Genomic DNA, 20,957 nt, shown 5'->3' with positions numbered 1-20,957 from the left:
AAGGCTTAGCTTTTCCAACAGATACTTTCTTATTTCTGCTTGAGCTACAGAGGATCTCTGAAGAATCATCCAATTTGCTCTTTATATACCCCAACTGGTTGTTATTCTTTGCCCTGGAGGGAGTTGCAGATTGTGTATGCAGCCTGTACTTTGTAAAGAGATTGCAAATAGTAGTGTCCCCCTGCTTGCTCAGCCCAAACAGATGGCATTGGGCAGGTAAAGAGCTATTCTCTAAGAAATGCTAGCTATGAACAGCCTTTCAAACATTAATAATTTGAGAAACAGAGCAGTGGAAATTAAATGTAAAGTGACATAAATGACTTTCAGAAGACATCATGAGTTAAAAAATGATGTGCATAAAAGAGAAGAGCAGAAAAGCACAATCACACAAGCCAACATGAACTGACCCAACCTACCTGAGAGACACCCACAGCATCAGAAGCTCATTGCAAAGACAACATAGCAGTTAATCTAGTGAGGGCAACCAGGCTAGATGTTTTGCTTGAATTCTGTTTGTCTTTTTATTGCCAGCTGCTGCATGTCAGCCTGAAGCACCTAGATGGGGGACTTGGGATGCACACAGAAGCAAAGGTAAATTTGTTACTAAGTGCATCTTAGAAGGGAGGGATATGACAAGGAATGAAGGATCTAAGGATAATGGGACGTACAACTCTTTGTCTGTAGGTCAATTTTTATTGCATTTCAGATCAGCAATTGTGCAAGTCATTATTATCTGGTCAGTTTTATTGAATCAATTTGGCAGTCTCAATACAGTCTCTAATGTATAGAGGGAAAATTTTAGAAGACTGAAAAGATTTAGGAGTTTAAGTCCCACTCATTATCAGTAGAACTTAAACTCTCTGAGGAGTTAAGTGCTTTTGGAAGTGGGATGTGGTCTTCTAAGTCATGTACACACTTTTGAAAACATTATCCTTCTTGGCCACAGCACAGTGTGATGCTTGCTGGTCTCCTTGCTGTCAGTCATGGCAGAGAGGTCAAGGACTGAATGGCTCACAGTGATTATTGGCTTATGAAGTTCTCCTTTTCTTCTTCTCAAAACAGTCCCTCCTGTTGAGAGCAGGCATGTTGGCAGGTGATGATGTTGTAGAGAAATACAGATTTCAGTAGAGAAACAGAGAAACTTGTTGTCTGGAGAAGGCACCATGGTATTTTCCACAAGTGAAAAATGTTAAAAACTGAGAGATGTACAAATGAATACAATGCAGAGGCAGGGATAAACTAAATGAAAGGTTGGCAGACCTGGAAAGATCTGATGTACCACTGGGACAGTGGAGTCTGTTTTCCTGTAAGTACCAGGACTACAAAGGAAATCTGCAAAACTGTTAAATAAAACTGGGGTTTAAAAAGGAAGGGGGAAACGTCTTTTTAATTAATGCCAGGAATTATAGCTATTTTCTTCTCTTATGATTAAAACGGTTACGGAGAAACAGGGCTACAGAGCTGCCATGGCCATCAGTGGTAGTGTTGCTGTTGCTACCAACCAGCCTCCAGCTTCCTTAATTGGTTATGTTAGGAATCTCACCTTAGGGTCGCATATCCTTTAGCCCAGTCCCCGTGCTTTATTCCTCTTAGATTCCACTATCTGGTCTCATCAGAAATTTTCAATGAGCCAAATTTTTAACATAATAAATTACCCCAAGCTCCCTCTCAAGATCTTTGTCCTTTTCCCATGTTAAACAGCTGCTATCCTTTAAGAGATGCTGGTGGGTCAGAAGCTGTGGTGGTGGCTGTGGGCTGATCCACATCCTAGATCCCCAGCACCAGAGACACTGGCTGTTCCACACAGCTCCAGTTCCATTCCATACATGCATTCTGCCAGCAGGAAGTCCCCAGCCAGCAAGGGTGAAACAGGACAGAGCACTGGGCACCTAATCGGAGAATTCTGCAAGCCCCTGCTCCACCTGGATATGTCCTTTTGTCACCATAGAGCTCCATTTTACTGATTGTTTTTTATAGCTGATCCTCATCTATCCAGATGGTTTTACGCTGCTCTTCTCCGATCTTGTCTTTTATTGTTCGGATAAGATCTTCAATACTGCTCCATGCATCTGCCTCTACAGAGGCATAAAGACATGGCAGTGCTTCCAGTTCTTTCTCCTTCAGACGGCACATACGTAAAAACTCATCTTCGGTCTCTGGCTTTGGCAGTAGTTTCCTGTATCAAATGAGCAGACCAAAAATAAATGTCTTTTTGTCATTTTTGTCCCATTTGTCCCATCAAGAATTTATTTTCTGCTGACAATATACAAGCCATAAAAGCAGTGGAGAATACAGCTACTCCCAGTCTATCCTCCCCTTACCTCTGTGCTGCCCCCAAGGAAAAATATTTGCTATGGGGAAACAATTTAAGAGGATTGAATGAAAGAAGAGTGCAAGTGTTTATGACCTTTCCTCTTCCAGCTGGCATTACTTTAAGAAATGCTGTGGGAGTGCTGAGCATGGAGAAGACTGCATATTCTTTGGTCTTATCCTCCCACAATGCTCATTGCTATCAGTGACAGTGAAAGGGTGCTAGATTTGGGGACTTCCTACTTTCTCTGGTTGTAAGATTTCAGGGAGGAGTCACGGGAGGAAATAGTGCACATAGAAGCACCAGATGAAGAGGTTTATTTCTCTCAGTGAGAACATTATTGGATTTGAGAATTATTCACTGAATAAGACAGAATATCAAATATGCAAAAGGTTTGATACGTTACCTGAACCTCTTGATGTTTTTCTCTGAGACTCTGATAAAGAGAACAATAGGATATATCTTGGCTTTGATTAAATCCTTTGTGCAGCTTATTCCAGCTTCGAGGAGACAATGCTTGTTCTAAAAACAAAGTCATAACAGTGTCACAAAGGAACATTCACTGCTGTGGAATGTCGAGATAAAGGTATCCATACCTTATAGGGTCAGCTGAAAAGCTCTTCATTTACCATTGTACTGATTTAAAACCTTTTAATCAAATATACATTTAAAGTCCATACTCCTCCTACTGGTTTAAAACTAGTCAGTCAAATAACAGCTGAGCTTAATAGCTTTCTGAAGAGATTTAAAATAGAAATGGACTGTTCTAAAGATGAAAAGTATAAAATACCAGTTTTACATATATACATAAACACACACACTTGCTCTTTGTGCAGAAGGAACATCTACTGCAACTACTTGTGAGAGAAAAAACCATCACTTTAATTCTAATTTTTTCCATGCTGTGCATCAAGTCTACTCTACTTGATACAAGATCTCTGTCTGCGACATTGTTATCTTTGTACTGTACACCCCTGTCTCTGTTTCAGGCTATCCTTTCTTTTGTCTAGGTCCTTGTATCTTTTACTCTCTCACACATCCATATATACTTATGGTATGAAAAGGAAATTAATAAGGGATGAAGCATACAAAATAAAAGGATATTTTGTTGCATCAATGTGGGTCATCACAGGTAATGAGCAAGAATATAAGAGGATATGGCTGAGGATGAAAAAGAAAAGGGAAAGTAAGAGCACAAGTAAAAGCCATTTTGGGAAATAAATACAAATCTGAGAATGAAGGTGGGCAAGAGAGAGAACACGCAACTGTAAATTGGTCAGTCTCCTATTCAAGAAGAAACACACATTGCAGACATTCCCAGACAGCCTATCAAAGGGATACAGAGTACTCTAAGCACCTTGGCAGTGACAGCCTCGATATTGGCAGGTACTATACATTCATATGTGTTCAGATTCTTTTCTCTGCTGAAGATGATAGTCTCCATTCTTTGCTTCCTTAAGAACTCTTCCTTTGTTACAATATCTGGAAAGAGATGTGGATGAGGACAAAATCAGGATTACAGCAGAACACTTGGAAAACTATCCCATAGTACTTCACATTGGATGTAAGGATGGTTCAGGGAAAGAAGACGAGCAATGAATTGTCTTAACAGCTGCCTCATTTCTTCCATTGAATTCAATTAAAGCCTAATCTGATCACAGCTGAGCATCTCAGCTATATGCTGCACCAATGAGTCCTTGGGCAATTGCTACAACACTATGAAGGCATTAAATTAAAACAGTAAATACAATTCCAGCACCTAATGTTATGTAGTAACGTTTCAGGGCTGCAGGATGCTGAGAAGTGCTAAAAAAAAAGGTCTCTTCAGTATAGGCTCCTAAAACAAGGATTTAGTGTTCCAACATTTGTGTTTAAAGTTTCGAAAAATTTGGCTTAGGTTGCAATGTGTGATACTGGCCCCCTTGTGAATTGCAGCTCTACATCAAAGCTTTTGTTTTATGTTGCAAGACAAGGGATATTTATTATAATACTTAACTTTTCAGTTTCTCTGTCTGGATAACTGTAGGACTGCATGCTATGCGGTTGGTATTCAATATTAGTGTAAAAATGAAACGTCAGCTATGTTTAATGCTGTGTTGTATACAATCTTGCCCTACAGCAATCACGGTACTGCATATTGCTTTAATAGTAAATACTTAGCATGGAAGAAAATCAGTCTTTTGAGTAGATCAAATGCACAATCTTCACAGCCTTGGATGAGATAGAAACCTAAAGTCGCTTTAGGGAAGATATTCCTCATAATAGCAAATACTAGAAACAAATTAATCAAAATTTCACATTGCCTAGATATGCAGTATGCAAACAGTATGCAAACAGAAAGAGCACTTGCAGCATTTCAGTCTCTGAGGGGCATCCTAGCAACCACACAGCATACACATGGAAAATATTCATAGACACAGAATCTCATAACCATGTGCAATGGCTGTCTCAAAAACATTAAAGTATCTCAGATGTTCTCAAACTCCAGGATTTATAGGTACACATCACTCTGATGTGACTTGAAGTACCTCAAGCAACTATCACATATGCATGTCCCTATGTGTGCATGTGTATATAAGTTCATGTTTCCACCAGTGAGGGTTAACAGTCATGGTCCTCCTTTATCCATTACCTGGCTTGCATATGTTGAATTCCAGGGCACCTCCAGAGTTGAGAAGCTTCTGTACCAAGGTCTTGGCAAGCATGGTGGGGGTGAAAAGTACGGGGCGCCTGCGCTCACAGTGGATTGGTCTCACCAAGCTATAAGGGATCAGGCTGAGCCTCTTATTAATTTCACTTTCGGAATCCAAATCTGAGTAAAGAACAAGACATTTATCTTCTGGTTTCCTCTCCATCAGTATTTGGAGAAAAAGAAGGAGAAACACACGAACTAGAAATGAAGGCTTAGTCATCCTGCTCCTCCTTTCTCTTTTGCCAGGGTTGTCTTTACTGTACAGCCTGTAGTTTGATGTCCAATCTAATACTAAATAGTGTCTAAATCAAGTGCCTTTTGCTTTCAAGAGATTATTTCATGGTTTAACAGGACACTTGCTTGGAGAATCTTTCTGCTTGTTAGCTTGACTTACTTTGAATTAAACGTTTGAATTACATTTTTGGACAAAGAGCAAGAAAGCACCTAGGAAGAACTGCCAACCAAACAGGAAGTTTCAGCGTCCTAAACTTGCTCATGAAGGCTCAGTGCCCCAAGCAGTTTTAGTAAAATCAGTTTTGGTCGCAAATGCTTTTGAATTTTTGCAATAGTAAAGACCTATGACATTTTTCATAGCCATGCTGTTATGTAGACCTTTATGTAGACCTTTATATCAATGCCATGTCTGTAAAAGCTATTACTATTTTATATCCATACCTTCCGTTTTATCAGGCGACAGCTTCTTTGCTTCAGATGAGGTCCGTGCCAGACCAGAGGGCCAGCCAGTGACGATGCGGACTCGCTCATTGCTATTCATACGCTTGTATTTGTTTTCAGACCTACTGACAAACTGAAAAGGTGAACAAAGAGATTTGACCCTCATTTCTTACATTCTTTATTCTCCCATGTATTCATCAGCCCACACTTGTTATCTACGAGATCTGAATTACCTATGTCTATCAAAGACAAGACTCCATGGGTCTGTTGACTGAATTCTAAGGCTCTTTAAATATCATAGATCTGATTCAGAGCTTTTGTTAATCCCCTTTGGGATTTCTTATTTTGTTCTCTGCTCTTAAGCGGCATGTTTTTTTCTTTGCAGAGCAAACTGCTATCACCAGTACAAGCACTGATGCTCCACCGCAGAGTAACATACACCCTCTTGAGTATTTGCACAAATGTATCACAGCTTATACCCAAAACTCTGCCTCTTCTTTCCTGTACCAGAAAGACTTAAAACTTCCCAAATGGCACATTTTTACACTGAGAAATAGGCTTCAGGCTTTCATTCCTCATCCACCCTACTATTCCTCTATCCAAATATTAATTCCTCCTCCTGTATATTTGCTAACCTTCACAACCACGTTCATAAGACTTTGTCTTTCACCTACACAGTCTCTGTCACCCTCAGAGTCAATGACCTACAATTAAAGGACCGTTTTATGATGGAACCTTATCTCACAGAGACTGGGGGATTTGGTCTAGTCCGATGGATTTATCCTTACGGTTCGAGCACAACACATTTCAGCCTCTAATGGCAGACATGTTTGATTCATCAAGCTACATCAGTAATGGAAGGCACGCACTTAAAAGAAAACACACCGCGTCTCAAAAGCAGTTAGAAAACACAACCCATTCATCTGTTCCATATATTAAATCTCTTTTTTATAGGAATAAATCCCAATACAACTTCTATACCTGAGGTGGAGTTTCTGGGGAAATTAGGTTAGCCTGAGAATACCTGCTGTTCAGTCCCACTATTTCAGACATTGCATTGAGCGTTTGACCTTTATTACCTGTAATATTTGGCCCAAAAGAAAGCTTGCTCTGGATAGGCGAGGGCTGGCTTTTGCGTCGTTCTGTGGGGCAGGCTCCTCTGGCTGCAGTGTATTCTAGTGAAAAATAACAGGAGTTTTTCTTTCCCTCCTTCTTTTTTTTTCTTAAATCACAGCATTCCAGAAACAGAAGAAGCAAAAGCAGGTGTTTTATATTTCCAACAAAAGGGACATTGATTGATTGATATCTATCCCAAATACAGTACTCTAAGCAAACTGCAGACATTGCATGGCCTATGCCGAGTAACTCTGCTTCTGTTACTCTCCTCTTCTGCACTCCGCAGGAGAGCTGCTCTTCACAGCTTATGAAAGAGGCAATTTCTGCACCAAGAAATAGTATGCAAAGCTTTTTCTTTCACTAGCATCTCTGCCAGTGATCTCTGTCCCTTTGATCAGCGGGGACAGTAGCACAGAAGGAATGCATGACACTTAACCTTGATTGAAATTGAGTAAAAACACTGGCTATAGTGTCTCTGCAAATGTTAGAAGCATATGTCTCCCAGGCTCTAAAAATACTTATGGTAACTAACAGACCAGGAAGTTAGTTTGTAATTATGTAAAGATGGAATCCTTGGGTCTAAACAAAGAAAAATCAAATTACTTTCCCTGAGGGAAAAGGAGAAATTGGCAGGGCTGTTGTTTGTGAAGACCTGAAAATCCCACTTCTCTCCATAGCATGTAGGTTGGAAGAGACAGGTCTTTCTAACACGGGACAATGATAGCTCTGTGGATTAGATGCTTATTCACAGTAGGAGAGAAATTATTTTGATTATTAACTCCAAGCACACAGCTTCTTCCTCATGTGGATATGAAGATGCATTTGAGACTTACAGGCAGAGAAGAATGAAAGGGACTAACTAAGACACAGAACAGATATTAGACTTTAAAGTACACTCCCTCATAGCTGGAAGGATTAATAGTGCTAGGTCCATTGCCAGGGAGAATGTAATTTAAAGCAAACATAAGGTACCCATTGCCTGGCACAATCAAAACATACATAGAGCGTAAACAGGACTTTCTGTAAAATTAATGTAATGAACAACAAGTAGCATTGGAGTTTTGGGTGTTAAAAAGACCTTGTTTGTAGATACTTACCCGGAGTGCCCGAAGAGTGTTATATGAGCTTTCTGTCTCATCTTTGCTTCCTCTGTGCATCAACCGCTGCAGCTTCACCAAAAGAAGTTGCTGGGCTCTGAAAGAAAGGGTGGAATCACATAGATCAAGATATCTTTGAAACCACTCAGAAGAAAGCTGGGTTGCAGTGGGTCTGAGCCTACAGAAAAGATTAAATAGGAATAGCAGTGAGGACTGACTGAACCACACAGTAAATGCAGGAACAAAATAATGAGCAGGACTGCAGTGAGTTCAGGATTAAAGAATCTCCATGGCATATTTTCCTACGATACATTTTGAGAAGGCCACGTTATTCTTTCAGGTAACATCTGGAGTCTCCTTTGTAAAGCTTTATAGCTTATAAAGTTTAACATCACCAGGCCTTAACTAAAAAATTAAGACATATACCTCTTTTCTTACAGCAGTTATTAATTTCCCCGTTTACAGAACCACGGCTCTCCGTCGTGGTCACTCAGCACTACACTCACCTGCTGTAGCTGGGAATGGTCCCCATTTCCAGGTCCCTGTCAGTAAATGGATCAACTCTGGCACACAGCCACTCACACCTTCCCTGGTACATGGTGTCAAGAATATGAACAATCTCATCACATTTCACTGACAGGGAACAGCAGTCCAGCTGGCTGGAGATGTTCAGGTTCAAGCGGATATGAAATGAGTCCCCTGATGTGATCAGCCCTTCTTCCAGTTCTGAGAGCAGTTTCCGGTAACCTGCAGCAGGGAAGGAGGGGGTGAAGCATGATTGCTGCTGGCCAGGCCTCAGTACTGCTGCGTTCCTGGGCACCCTCTGGGAGAAGCACATGGCACACATTCCTGAGACTCCTCCAAGAGGGTTTACACTTCCAGAGTGCTAGTTACACTAGTTACAAGGTTACGGGCCTACACCTTAAAGACACTAATGGAACACTGATTCAGAAAAAGCTTATGCTGCTGGTATCAGAATCGGTGAGAATATTCTCATTATAATGCTATTTTAGGTAACTCCTTCAGTACTCCACACATAACCTGTGAAAGACAGAACTTTGCAGCAAAGGTGCAGACACAGCTATAGCTCTGTCCTGTAAGTACAGCCTGAGTTCTGCCACCAGTTTTAATGACAAGCTATTCCCTTTATTATTAGCTTTAATTGGCACTCCCACTATCTATAACATGCTTTATCTGCAGTTTAAGTGGTGCTCAAAAAAAATTGCAATAGTCTTTCCTACCTTTGAAAACATCAAAGAAAATCAAAGACATCACTTCCTGTGTGATCTATGCAGCTGAAATTCTCTAACCAGCATTAAAAAAAAACCAAAAACCCTGCAAATTTATATACACCAGTAAAAAATGGATTTTGGAATGTAATTTTTGATCCATAACCTGAAATTATCATTACAGGCCATGAACACTAAAATCAAACTCTGCTCACCACACATGAACTCTAGCTGTTAAAGATAAGATAAAGCCACAAAGGTAATAAACAGGGCAACTCCATCAGGTAAATGCTAAATTGACTTCAGCTGGATAAAGATGATTCAGCTCACCACGCTGTATTACAGAAAACTGTACATAAAAATCAGCTTGATATTGGCCCACCATGCAAATCCTTCAGAGTCCTGTAGTGACAAGCATATGGGCTTTTTTTTGTTCTCAGTTGCAAAGCTAAAAGCTGGAGCAGTTACACAAAGCAGCTATAATTAACATCAGGGGCATGCTTCAGATTTATACCAATACAAAGGATATTCTGGTTCTGTCATTCTCATCCAGATGAGTTAGTATAATAGACTTGGGCCTATTTGAGATGAGAAATACTTTTGGTCTTACCTTCATGATTTGATTTATACTGGAGTGTCACTGGACCACTGCACCTCTGAATTGTCCAGTGAACTTCTTCCTTTGTGCAAGTATCCAACGGAACACTCTGATTTTCCCCTTTAATGCAGCCCTCCAACTAGACATGAAAGAAATATTACTCTCCAGTGCAGGTTCAATCTCTGAGTCAATTATACCATTTTTTTTAAAGCAGCATAATCTTCTTCTGATTAAACAATGAAGATACTTTGCTATCAGGATGCAGATTACATTCTAATTATTTAATTTCTTTTCTCTCAAATTATGAATGCTAGCAGTCAACAGAACTGCAGCTCTTTGACAATCACAGGCTTCTCAGCAGTAAGTAGTGCAGGAATAGAAATTGTAGGGTTTTTTTTTCCCCCCTTGGAGACATTTTAACAGGAAAATGGTTTGGGAACATTGGCAATGGAGAGAAAACTAAGCAAGAAGCAACTCAGCAGAAGCACCGTCTCACTCCTGCTTATGTGATGCCAGGGACACTTATGCAGCTGTGCAGCCCCTTCTTCCCATTCACATCCCACCTGTATCCATTTTTGCTCATAACATGTCCAGTCCCAAGACAGGCCACTCTAAAGAATGGTTTAGGAGGCATCATGCTAAGCTGAGTAGCATCAACTTCCTTTCAGGCAGGCAAGTACTAGGAAGTTGACAGCAAATCTCATTCTAGTCTTTTCAGAGGGGCTGTACTACACAACACAGCATTAAAGAAAGCATCAGTTGCTCTGATCTCTTCCATACAGAACTACCGTGAAGTGCAAAAGTGTCTCTGTGTGTTGAATGACCGTAAATACTATTTTCTCTATTTTCATAGTTAATAGCAGATTTTCTTCTGGATGAGTCATAATACTTTGTCATTAATAAGAGATGAAAGAAGAAACAAAGGAAAGTATTGTGGTGAGTGTGTGTGCATGCAGGTAGACAGATATCCAATACTGTTGATTATTTTCTGCTCACCAGTAGGATTTGGTGTCCCTCCCGAAGGCCTGCTTTCTCTGCAAGTGATCCTGTCTTGACAGAGCTAATAAAGCTGCCTTTGTCATTACCTCCAACCAGAGTGATTTCTGAATTGAGACTGTCTCCATTCAGTGTTACGCGCTGGATAGTATGGCAGGAGTTTCTAATGCGACCAACAGATGTGACAGAGGGACGAAATGGTCTGTGTTCATGGAAGGAAGTAACAGTTAGTTATCCCAGCTTTTAGCTACCGCTACAGAGTTAAATGCATGCATGATAAATGAGACATATAAATAAACTTTAGGTGTTATCAAAGCACTAGGATCTAAGGACTCTAAAAGAAATCCTTCTCATTACTGCCTAAGTTCTGGAGAAGAGCACCTGGATAGCTTCAGGTGCCCAGACATGACTGACTAACTCAGATGTATAATAAATAATACCTCACCTAGCAACCTGTGGCAGCAAGATAACAAGATCACAAGGATAAATCTAAGCTTCTAGAACATTTTGTCTGCCTTGAAGTTTTAGGATGACCTCCACTGGTTTACAGGATATGAAAGGGCTCCAAAATAACATGTTATACTGCTGCTGACATAGAGAAGTAAAGACTTAGCACAGTATTATGAGATATTTGTGTCAAATAACCTGTGACATCATATTCCTGCCATGATATCTTCAGCAACTAATAGATAAATGGAGGACCTCTACCATAATAGCCTTTTCCCTCAGTCTCTAAGGTAGATGAACTGGCATCTCAAATACCTTTCCAGGGAGAACTTTCTGAATATGGAGTTGACATGCTCAAGCTCATAGGCATCCAGGCCTTCCGACTGATGAGAAGAAGAGGAAGAGTGCACCGAAGGAGCTCCATGTGACTGCCTGTCATGACTGTCGTCTGGAAAGAGTAACAAGAACGAAAATGAGTCCTAGATAGAATGAAAACAGTGGAAAAGGAGAAAATGAATGTTTGATTGATCCCAGCCAAAGCTGAAAGAGGAAATTCCTGATTCAGAGGCATGATTCATGTTCACAGGCCATGACAAGGAAAGTCAGTCCTGCTTACTGGACCTACCTGATCGCTCCTACAGAACAGCAAGTTGGAAGGGACCTCTGGAGACTGTCTAGTCAAACCCTTTACTCAAAGGAGGATTGGCTAGAGGAGATTGCTCAGGATATTTTCAGTTGGGTTTTGAATATCTCCGAGGATGGTGACTAGTTCACCTCTCTGGACAACCCTGTTCCAGTGACCACTCACAGTAAAAAAGCTTTTTTTCCCCCCTGTTTAAATGGAATTGCTTGTTCTTTAGTCCATGCCCATTGCCTCTTCTCCTTTCATTGGGTAGCACTGAGAAGAGTCTGGCTCTGTCTTCTTTACTCTTTCCCCTGCAAATTTGATGCTTTCCTCATTTTGAGGCTGGAGGTCTTCTTACCAACCTGCAAACCTCAGCCAAGCACCCTCCATCTATTGTCTGATTCTTCTGCCACGTACTTCTTCGGGAATACCTACTTTCTTGTTCTCACCACCAGCTGACCCTTTGTTTTCTTCTTATGATAAACTGACTTGATTTTTTTCTCAGACTGTGTCCCATCTTATTCAGACCAGGAGTTGATTATTTAACAGAATCTGTGGCTGGTGAGCTAATCACATAGATTGCATAGTTAAACTATATACACAATGTCCTCTTGCTTACCATCTAGCTCCAAAGCATCATATCCAAAGCTGTCGTTGTCATCTTCAACCAGGCTGGAATTAAAAACAAAGCATGAGATAATAGAAGAGAGAGAGAGAAAGCTGTTCACTTTCCAGCTTTCAGCAGATTTCCAACTTCAGCAGATTTCATTAAGTTCTGGAGGAAGAACTTTCTCTGTGAAAAAGAAAGATGTTGGAAGTGTTGTATCAGACAATGGCACAGCTGCAAAAAAATAAGCAAGTAACATACTTGAGGGCCCAGGGAAGATGTAGGAAGATGGCAGGAAGACAATATGTGTCAGCCAGCATGGGAAGCATGTGAAGCAGCAAGAAGGTTCAGAAGGAAGAAATGCTAAATGCAGTGAGGGAATGAAGATTTTGCTGAAGACGAAGGGAAGCTGCTGACTGATTGTCTCATATGTGTGACACCACACCTGCTTCAGCACTGAGATAAATGGTTGCATAATGTCTGCTGTATGTATACTGCAGCATGGGTTTTTTTCCATGATAGATCAAACATGTCAGAAGCTCACTGAGGGACAGAGTGAATGCAAGGGAAGTGACTGAGGTGCAGCAGTAAAGGAGTAATTTGCCTGCTTGATTTAAGGTACTTGAAGCATTTTATAACAGTTTAACGGTACCTCGCATGGTTACTCTGACACCTACGGTAACAGAATGGCAAGGCGTACCAAGCTGTTGCACAGAAACTGCCAGGCCACCGCTCTGGTCCCCGCCCAGCTCTCACTGACACAACCTTTCCTGTTAAGGATGACTAGATTGGTAGGCCTTAAACATAAACAGTTAAAATTCACCAAAATTTTCCTCTTAAAGGGATACTGGGGATGTTGGGTCCAGCCAAGTGGGTGACCTGTCTGCTTCACTAGGACTTCATTAAAGCATGTCCTTTGGTTGCAAAGCTGTTTAAATAACAGCTTGTTGTTTTTCCCATTCAGAATGATTTGTAGGTCTCCCGTGGAGCTGATATTCCTCATATCTGGCTTCAGCTGAAGGGTGAATTTTTGGAGTCAGTCCGGGGAGAATCAGCTATTTTTACACCATGCATAAGCAGGGAAATAATACACCTTTTCCTACATTAAATTATGATCTCACTTCTTTTTCACACAAATCAAGATCAGATGAACTGTGAAATCTGCAACTTGGCATGAAATAGCAATTATTTTGGATTATGTTCACAAACAAGTTAAAAAACCTTAGCAGAATAGTTATAAAGTACAGTGAACTTTTGGGTATGCTCTTGAGGTACTTGACTTGAGTTCACTCAACAAAGTAAGGCCACATTCAGAGCTTGCTCCAGGTTACCTTTTTCTTCCACATGCCAGTGGGAAAGATCACCTGAGGAAAATTTTCAGATTTCAGTACAGCTCAGTCTTCCAATGCCTTAACGTATGGAACAGGATCTAGTCAGAGCTACAGTGAAATAAATCTACAGGATTAATAATATCCATATAATCTTTACTGCATTCTGTCATATACTGCAAATATATAAATGTTCAGGCATGCCAAAGGCTTTTCAAGTTAAGCACCTGAAACATGAAACATTCAAATCATTAATAGAACAACCCTCTTTCTCCATTTTGAATTAACACAACACACTTCAAAAAGGGGCTTGGAGGACAACATAGGAGAAGCTAAGGGACACTAGAATAAACTGTCTAAATCCTCAGCAGCCCATAAAATTATGTGGGAGAACTAGCTGAGGATGCCTTCAATGGAAAGCTGTCTTGCAAAGCTTTACACAGAGAGAGGCAAACGTGGCAGTCTGCAAAGAGGAGTTTGTTTTGAAAAGCATTAAAAATCTAAACAAAGTTCTAATAAAGATTAGATCTCAAAAAATAGATCTAATAAAGATCTAAACCCTCCACATATATTGCTTTCTTCTAAATCGGTTTGCCTGGGCTCTGTTCTTTTCTGCTTCTGCTTGGGACCTTGAGGGAATTTATTTATATCTTCTGATATTTCTGGCACAAACACTGATGCTATTCACATCAACACCAAAACAGTATGTCCAAGTATTGCATTGCTATAAAACTTTTAGAAAGGGGTTCCGTGTCATTTAGGGGACTGTGAGGCAGGCAAGGTCTCATTCCTTCCTGCCACCAACTTCCCATTCACCAGCTGATCTGATTTTACTCACAGGGGAAGTCCGCAGGGCCATGACCCAACAGCACTGGAAGCTGCAGCAGAAGGTGAAGCTGAGGGCAACGCACCTCTTTCCCCTTATTGTTATGCTGAGATAAAAAGCCCTAAGCCTGACAAAATCCACCTCCCTCATCCACTTCTTCCCCCCATTCCTCACAGATATTCAAGCAGCTGTGCTCTATTTTGGCAGCTTACAGAGAAGAAGGGGCTTTGAGAGAAGGGGAAAGGACAGGGACACCAATGCATGGAGCTGAGAAGCAAAAAGTGAAGCCATATCAGTCCGCAAAGGTAGAGCACATTCTCCAGTAGCACTGGTGCCTAGTCATTTCAGTACTGCTGCTTATTATGTACATTAAAAAATGTCGCTGTTGCAGTGGTATCACTGTGTCATTCATCCCAGCTGAACTGTCAGAGATTCCTGAGTGTTCTGGACAAAATGAGGGATGAAAGACTGCAGCCTTGAGAAGTTTAGCAAGTTAGTCCTGCTGCCTAATAGAAGCTCTCCAACTAGAGACAGAGACAAGCACATCTACAGCCCTTTTTTGCCTCCTCCTTGTGACAAGAGCTTCCAGGCATGTTTCGCCAGCGTGGTTACCTACCTGCAATGAGGGGCGTCCTCTTTGCAACGTCGGACTATTGAATCATTTCCTGGAGGCTCAGGAGTGGTTGACATGATACTGTCATTGCGACTTCTCAGAGTTTGCTTTAAAAAAAAAAAAGTGACAGGTTAACCATCTCAATCATGTTATTATTTCTTAGAGAAGCATTAGCCTGCTAGGTTGCCAGTGGTACTCTGCACCGTGAAGTAGACACAACAGTAAGAAAAATTGCGACTAGATATGCAGAATGCTACATACAAGAGCATTCGTATTCATATATTACAGCATCTTAGCAGTATGCACAGCTTGGTGCTGGCACAGTACATTTTTCTGTAACCACATGACTGGCTGATTTATCAAACAATTTTAACCTTGCCCTTGATGTGTGGTGTATGTGTTGCACAGCTGACGTATAGGAGGAAGAGGATGAAAAGCAGAATGTATGGATACTTAGATATATAAATAGTAGGAATAAGAAAGAAAACCACAGATCTCCATACATTAAATTATTAACCTAGTACACTAGAAACTAAACTCTGAATTGCACTAGAGGGAAGACAGTACAAGTCATCTAAATAACCAACAGATATTCCGAAGAATATTCCTAACCCAGCTAAGCTTATTACAAGTGGCAGGGAGTTCTTTCCTGGCTATTCTTGGGTATAGTATTAATTTCCTGGGGGCAGCATTTTTCACGGTTTTATAAAAAGATGTTTTGTTCTTTGTTATTAACACTCTGCAAGAGCACTCTCTCTGTCTGCTTGTCCTGCTGTGTCTGCTCACATACATATAATGGAATAACTACCTTGGGAGATTATGGGGATACAGCAAGCAGGGAAGAAACGGTTTGGCTATGGTATGCAGAAATTTCCAGCTGTGATCTGCACCCCTTTTCTCACTCACTGTTACTTATAGACAGGAAAAGCATTAGAGAACTGCAAAAAACCCTGCAAATTTTCTTAAATAAATTACAAAGCAGCTTTTGAAGAAAATCTTTTCCTTCTAACAGTAAACGTGAAATGGCATAAGGAGACAGTGAGAGGTCATAAATACCTTTGAAATATCTTTAAATAAACATAAACCAATTCTGTGATTTTGCAAAAGGCTAATAACATGGTTCTAACAAAATGCTGGTTAAAAGGATTAAGGGAGCCTCTGACAAGGGCCTTGAATGTGATCACAGCTGGGATGCTAGTGAAGTGCTAATACTGGGCTGTGAAAGCTCTGAACCACATCAGGAGACACAGTCGTAGACAAGCAAGGGACATCTGAAGGCTCCTTACAATCTTGCTGACTTCACAGCTGCTGATGGAGTTACTGATGGAAACAGAATTAGAGGAACTTGTGTCTGTGCGGCCATTGCTGGCATCAGCCCCGTCTTCATCCTGTGCTCTGACTGCTGCGCTCACAGACGACAGAGAAAAATACAGACACCAGAGGAAATTATGTCAGATCGCTTTCAATACAGAGTCTTTCACAGATTTGCAACAAGACTTTGGTTATCTTGCCATTTCAGCTTATCTCATTTCTCCCACCCTACACTGGAGGGAGGCTTCAGGAAGTGTGCTGTGCCCTGCACCTCTGGCTCTCTTTCCTTCCCCATCAGCTTCCCAAAAAAGTACAGAAATGCACACCACTCTGGAGAGCCTCTTGCCAACTTTTTCTTTCAGCTCTGGTCTGTACATTTTTATTAGATCTCTGAACACTATTTGACAAATTAAAGGATTGCTTTATTAATTTATGTTTTAACTTCATCATCTGAATCTGGTAGTCAGCAGTAAGATTGGCTCACTGAATTATGCTTTTTTTACAACAAAATATTTACAAGAAGCTTGAGATCACTCAGCAGCCCCAGGTGACACAGCGTGAATGTCTTTGTAGACTCCTTCTTTTCCTCAGCACCTCTAATTTGTATTAATGTTGCACATTACCTGATACCAAACATACAGTTTAACATGAAATATCTTGCAGCAGGAACCATGTTTCCCATCATTTTTTGCAAAACAGTGAGCATGCTGCTGCATGTAACACATAAAGGAAGTGCCGGCTAAACGGTGTTTGGTTCAGGAACAGTGTTACATAAATAAAAGGAATTAAGAGTACATCAAATGTGAGTACAGAGCAACAAATTTTGTAACTTGGCTTCTTGCTGATGGGTGGGCCAAACCCGTGCTCCTCAACCTTTGCAATGCTTTAGATTTAAAATTAATTCCCTTTTGCTGAAAGACAAAGGAAGTCATTAGACGATCACTAGATTAGGGTTTTTCAGCTTGAAGGATTTATCTGACAACAAGGAGAGAATAGTATAATGACTTTCCGTACATGTGTTACACCAATGACTTCAAAATTTGTGTAACCTAAAGGTAGAATTGAGTAGACAGAAAATTTAGGTCAGCTATGGGATGCAATACTGTGTGTCAGTGGAGGTACTTTTGGATGGAGAGGACACACAGGTACAAAATTAAGACATTGTTAACTATGAGAGAAACTGTCTATTTTACTCACTTGGACTTAGTTAAGAATATCCCTGGTTGGCATATTTGTTAAAACAACTTAAAGAGATTAAGTGAATGAGACAAAGCAACAGAAAAGGAATAAGGACATGGACGCTCTTTCTGACCTTGAAACTCTGATGTTTTGTTCATGCTGACAGGGGATTTAGCTCTTGGATGTATCTAAAAGAAAGAGGACAAAAATCAGCACAAATGCAGAATATTTGCCACATACTGTAAACCGCATATTTTTACCCTTTCTCCACTTTTGTGGTCCATATATTTGCCCTCCTTTAAATGCCAGGCCCCCAAATTTAGAAGATATTTAAGTATCTAAATAGCACTGCAGCGAACAAGTTAGCTACCTAACTACATTTAAAAGTCTGGGCCAAATGCACTGCAATTTCCAGCTTCTGCTGAGGGAATAGAGACAAAAGGTGAAGTGGGTGCCTTGGGACTGGTTTCAGGCAGCTGTTAATACAACAGGCATCCTTTTGGAGCGTGCAATGTAAAAAATGCAGCTCTATTGCCTAAGTAATAATGACAGCCAGAGCTCAGAAAGGTTATGAAGGGCAGGGTGAATTCAAATGCAGGTGAAAAGAAAGAGAACTTCAAAATCCCAAATGTTAGATTGTATATTTTTTTACAATTCGTGAATATAGCATCAGATAATAGCTGGATGAATGCAGCTAGTCGGGGAAATCATGGACCTAACTCATGCTACCCCTTACTTTTAAGTGAGCAGAAATTGCCATAATTTAATTCTGAATTAGGCAGTTAATTTTCCTCTAGATTGTGTCCCTTTCTTTCTATTATTCCTTCCACACGAAGTGAGCTTTTCCACCAATTCTTCATTTTCCACCTTCAGCTACTTGTGTGCTGGACTTCAGGCATTATGTAATTTTTTTTTCACTACTGTTAAGAAGGCAAAGAATCAATTTATTGGCAACACTCCAAGAATGTGAATGAAGCAGAAGCAAGGAGAATACACAAAATGAGAAGAAGGGGTAGAAAATGATCTGTGAAGCCCTATTGTATCTGCTCCTCAAGATGCAAATCAGCACAAGGCAAAAACTGACAGCCCACTACCATACACAAATGTATTCTTATCTTCACAGCACAGCACTTTCAGAGGCATCACCACCATACGTGTTATGTCTCTCAGTTCTAACAGTCCCTGCACTACAGCATTCCAGCCTCATACTAAGACACACCTGGATTCCCTTTAGATTCACTCTCCTCTTGAGTCGAGCTTGATCAGGCAAGAAGAATTTGCTGTCTTCTGGAGACTCTTCAGAAGTGGAGGAGTCATCTGCTTCTTGACCATTGGCTTTTGGGCTAGGACTCCCAAAGGTCTGGGAGATGATGGTAATGGGTAGATTCCGTGGCAAACTCTAAAGATCAGAAGGAAACACTTTACTTCTGAGACCAGGTTGGTATAACTCCTCATTACAGTCCTCCTTTAAAGTAATCTGATTGAACTTTCTGTGATTCCAGTGCTTCAGAAGCTCACACAGAATATGGCTCCAGATCCAAATCAGTAATTTAGATGGACATTTGTAGGGATTTCTGTTCACTGGGGCACGTTCCTCAAAAGTATGTGCAGTTTCTAACCCAGTATAGAAATTAATTTCTTTCTGCATTCCCTTTTCCTCCATTTAAAATCAAGATGTGCAATGCCAGCCTTCGAGAAGCTATGTGCTTGGCATAGACAACTTGAACCCCACTGTACTGAAGAACTCACAGCATTGACATTTAGTAGTAGAAGTTTTTTTTCCCCCAGTTAATTCATGGAGGGAATTAAAAAAGCCCCTTCTCCCTTCCACACCAAAATGTTTTTAAAAGCAAGTCTCAAAAAAAGAACTCACATCGGTCTTCCTCAGCCCTACCTGGTCGTGAAAGTTATTGTCCTTAGAGAGCCGTCGGAGTTTGCACTCCAGGTTAACAATGCAGGCTTCTTTCCGAACCACCTCAATTCGGAGTTCATCATTTCTCTCCTCCAGCTCTCGAATCTGCTTCCTGTATTTATCTTTTTCAATCAGACAATGCGAATACTGTGTCTGAGCCTCATCACGTGAGCGGAACGCCTGCAGTGGAGAGAAGAAATCTCTTCTGCACCTGGGCACCAGACACCTTCTCCTGCTGGTTTTGTTTGTAAGGTGTTTGGAACGGGGACTTCAGAACTGGTAACCATTCACCAATTAGCACAGCAGTTAGGGCCAGGATGTGCCACAGTAGTACCATCAAAAATTATGATGATAGGGTGGTTCATTTCCAGCTCCCTCTTGGTTGGTGGCACTCCAGAGTGCAAACCGGATGACTTGACACTAATATAAAGCCTGCAGTAGCTGTTAAAATCTTCGTCCTGCCTGCCAGATGCTACGCTGTGGAAACAACCCAATATTATCCTATGTTTAATTACTGTAGTGCAAATTCCAACAAATAGCAATTTCTTGTTACTGTTTGTTTTTTAATGGTATTTTGGGTCCAATTACCCACAATTCCCCAAAGTGACACATATGAGATACAGGCTTCTGCTACTAATTTTCCCCATTTTAACTGTTAGATACCTGGTCTCGCTCCTTTTCCACCTCTTCTAGCTGTATCATCACAGTGTTCATACGGTGCTTGTACATCTCACAGTCTTTTCCTAGTGTTGAACACTTTAACTCCAAATCTTCTTTCTCTTCAAGATACTGGAAATGACACACTGTTAACCACCACTGCTCTCAGAGGGCTTTTGGGCACTAGCCTGAGACATTCCATCTTTCTATCCTTCCATTTCTTACCTTGTCTCTCAAGTCTTCCACTTGACGAATCTCCTCTTGGAGATTAAAGATCTTGTTGACCAACTCATGACGATCTTCTAGTGCCTCCTTACGGTCATGTTCCAGAATGTCCAAAATGGCCTTGTCTGAATCTGGCAAACTGCGCTTGTCAGCCTGAGGAAAGACATTTTTAAGAGACAGGCCAGGGAAAGAGAAAATAGCATTGCAGGGAGAAAAGTAACAAAGACAGAAACAAGCAAGAGGAATAGAAAATGAGCGTAGTATTGCAATGGGAAAGCAGGAGAAGAGATGGACATTTGTTCATATTTTAAAATAGAAAAGACGAGTGAAGGCTGTCTTGCTGTCAGAATATTCTGATGAAGGAACTGTTTTACTGTTTTATTGTACTGGCTATAATTTGATCCATTTTGGATGCAGTGACAATTCTTCACTCCAAGCCCTGCATTCAAAACTCTTCTCTATTAATCAGCCCTCCCTGAGCACAAAAATCACCCTTTGCCAAAGAGCAGGGCC

The 20,957-nt window shown here is 40.8% G+C and overlaps 1 protein-coding gene across 1 annotated transcript in view; it reads right to left on the bottom strand.

The window, feature by feature from the left end:
* Positions 1-671: 671 nt before the first annotated feature.
* Positions 672-20,957, bottom strand: part of CARD11 (caspase recruitment domain family member 11) — a 49,564-nt gene continuing 29,278 nt past the window's right edge. Inside the window, exons 7-25 of the mRNA XM_037385699.1 lie at positions 20,445-20,597; positions 20,226-20,351; positions 19,545-19,742; positions 18,870-19,049; positions 17,784-17,838; positions 16,447-16,562; positions 15,164-15,267; positions 12,406-12,458; positions 11,477-11,609; positions 10,715-10,916; positions 9,731-9,857; positions 8,398-8,638; positions 7,892-7,988; positions 6,758-6,853; positions 5,679-5,811; positions 4,944-5,123; positions 3,669-3,793; positions 2,718-2,833; positions 672-2,176 (exon numbers count right to left, since the gene is read on the bottom strand). Coding sequence (XP_037241596.1) covers positions 1,972-2,176; positions 2,718-2,833; positions 3,669-3,793; positions 4,944-5,123; positions 5,679-5,811; positions 6,758-6,853; positions 7,892-7,988; positions 8,398-8,638; positions 9,731-9,857; positions 10,715-10,916; positions 11,477-11,609; positions 12,406-12,458; positions 15,164-15,267; positions 16,447-16,562; positions 17,784-17,838; positions 18,870-19,049; positions 19,545-19,742; positions 20,226-20,351; positions 20,445-20,597 — 2,640 coding nt within the window. The 3' untranslated portion in view covers positions 672-1,971. The remainder of the gene's footprint in view (positions 2,177-2,717; positions 2,834-3,668; positions 3,794-4,943; positions 5,124-5,678; positions 5,812-6,757; positions 6,854-7,891; positions 7,989-8,397; positions 8,639-9,730; positions 9,858-10,714; positions 10,917-11,476; positions 11,610-12,405; positions 12,459-15,163; positions 15,268-16,446; positions 16,563-17,783; positions 17,839-18,869; positions 19,050-19,544; positions 19,743-20,225; positions 20,352-20,444; positions 20,598-20,957) is intronic.

The sequence above is a fragment of the Falco rusticolus genome, chromosome 4 (genome assembly GCF_015220075.1).
Source record: "Falco rusticolus isolate bFalRus1 chromosome 4, bFalRus1.pri, whole genome shotgun sequence".
In the NCBI taxonomy this organism is placed as follows: Eukaryota; Metazoa; Chordata; class Aves; order Falconiformes; family Falconidae; genus Falco; species Falco rusticolus.
Note: the sequence above shows the minus strand (reverse complement) of the source record. Positions and strands in the feature narration are given on the sequence as shown.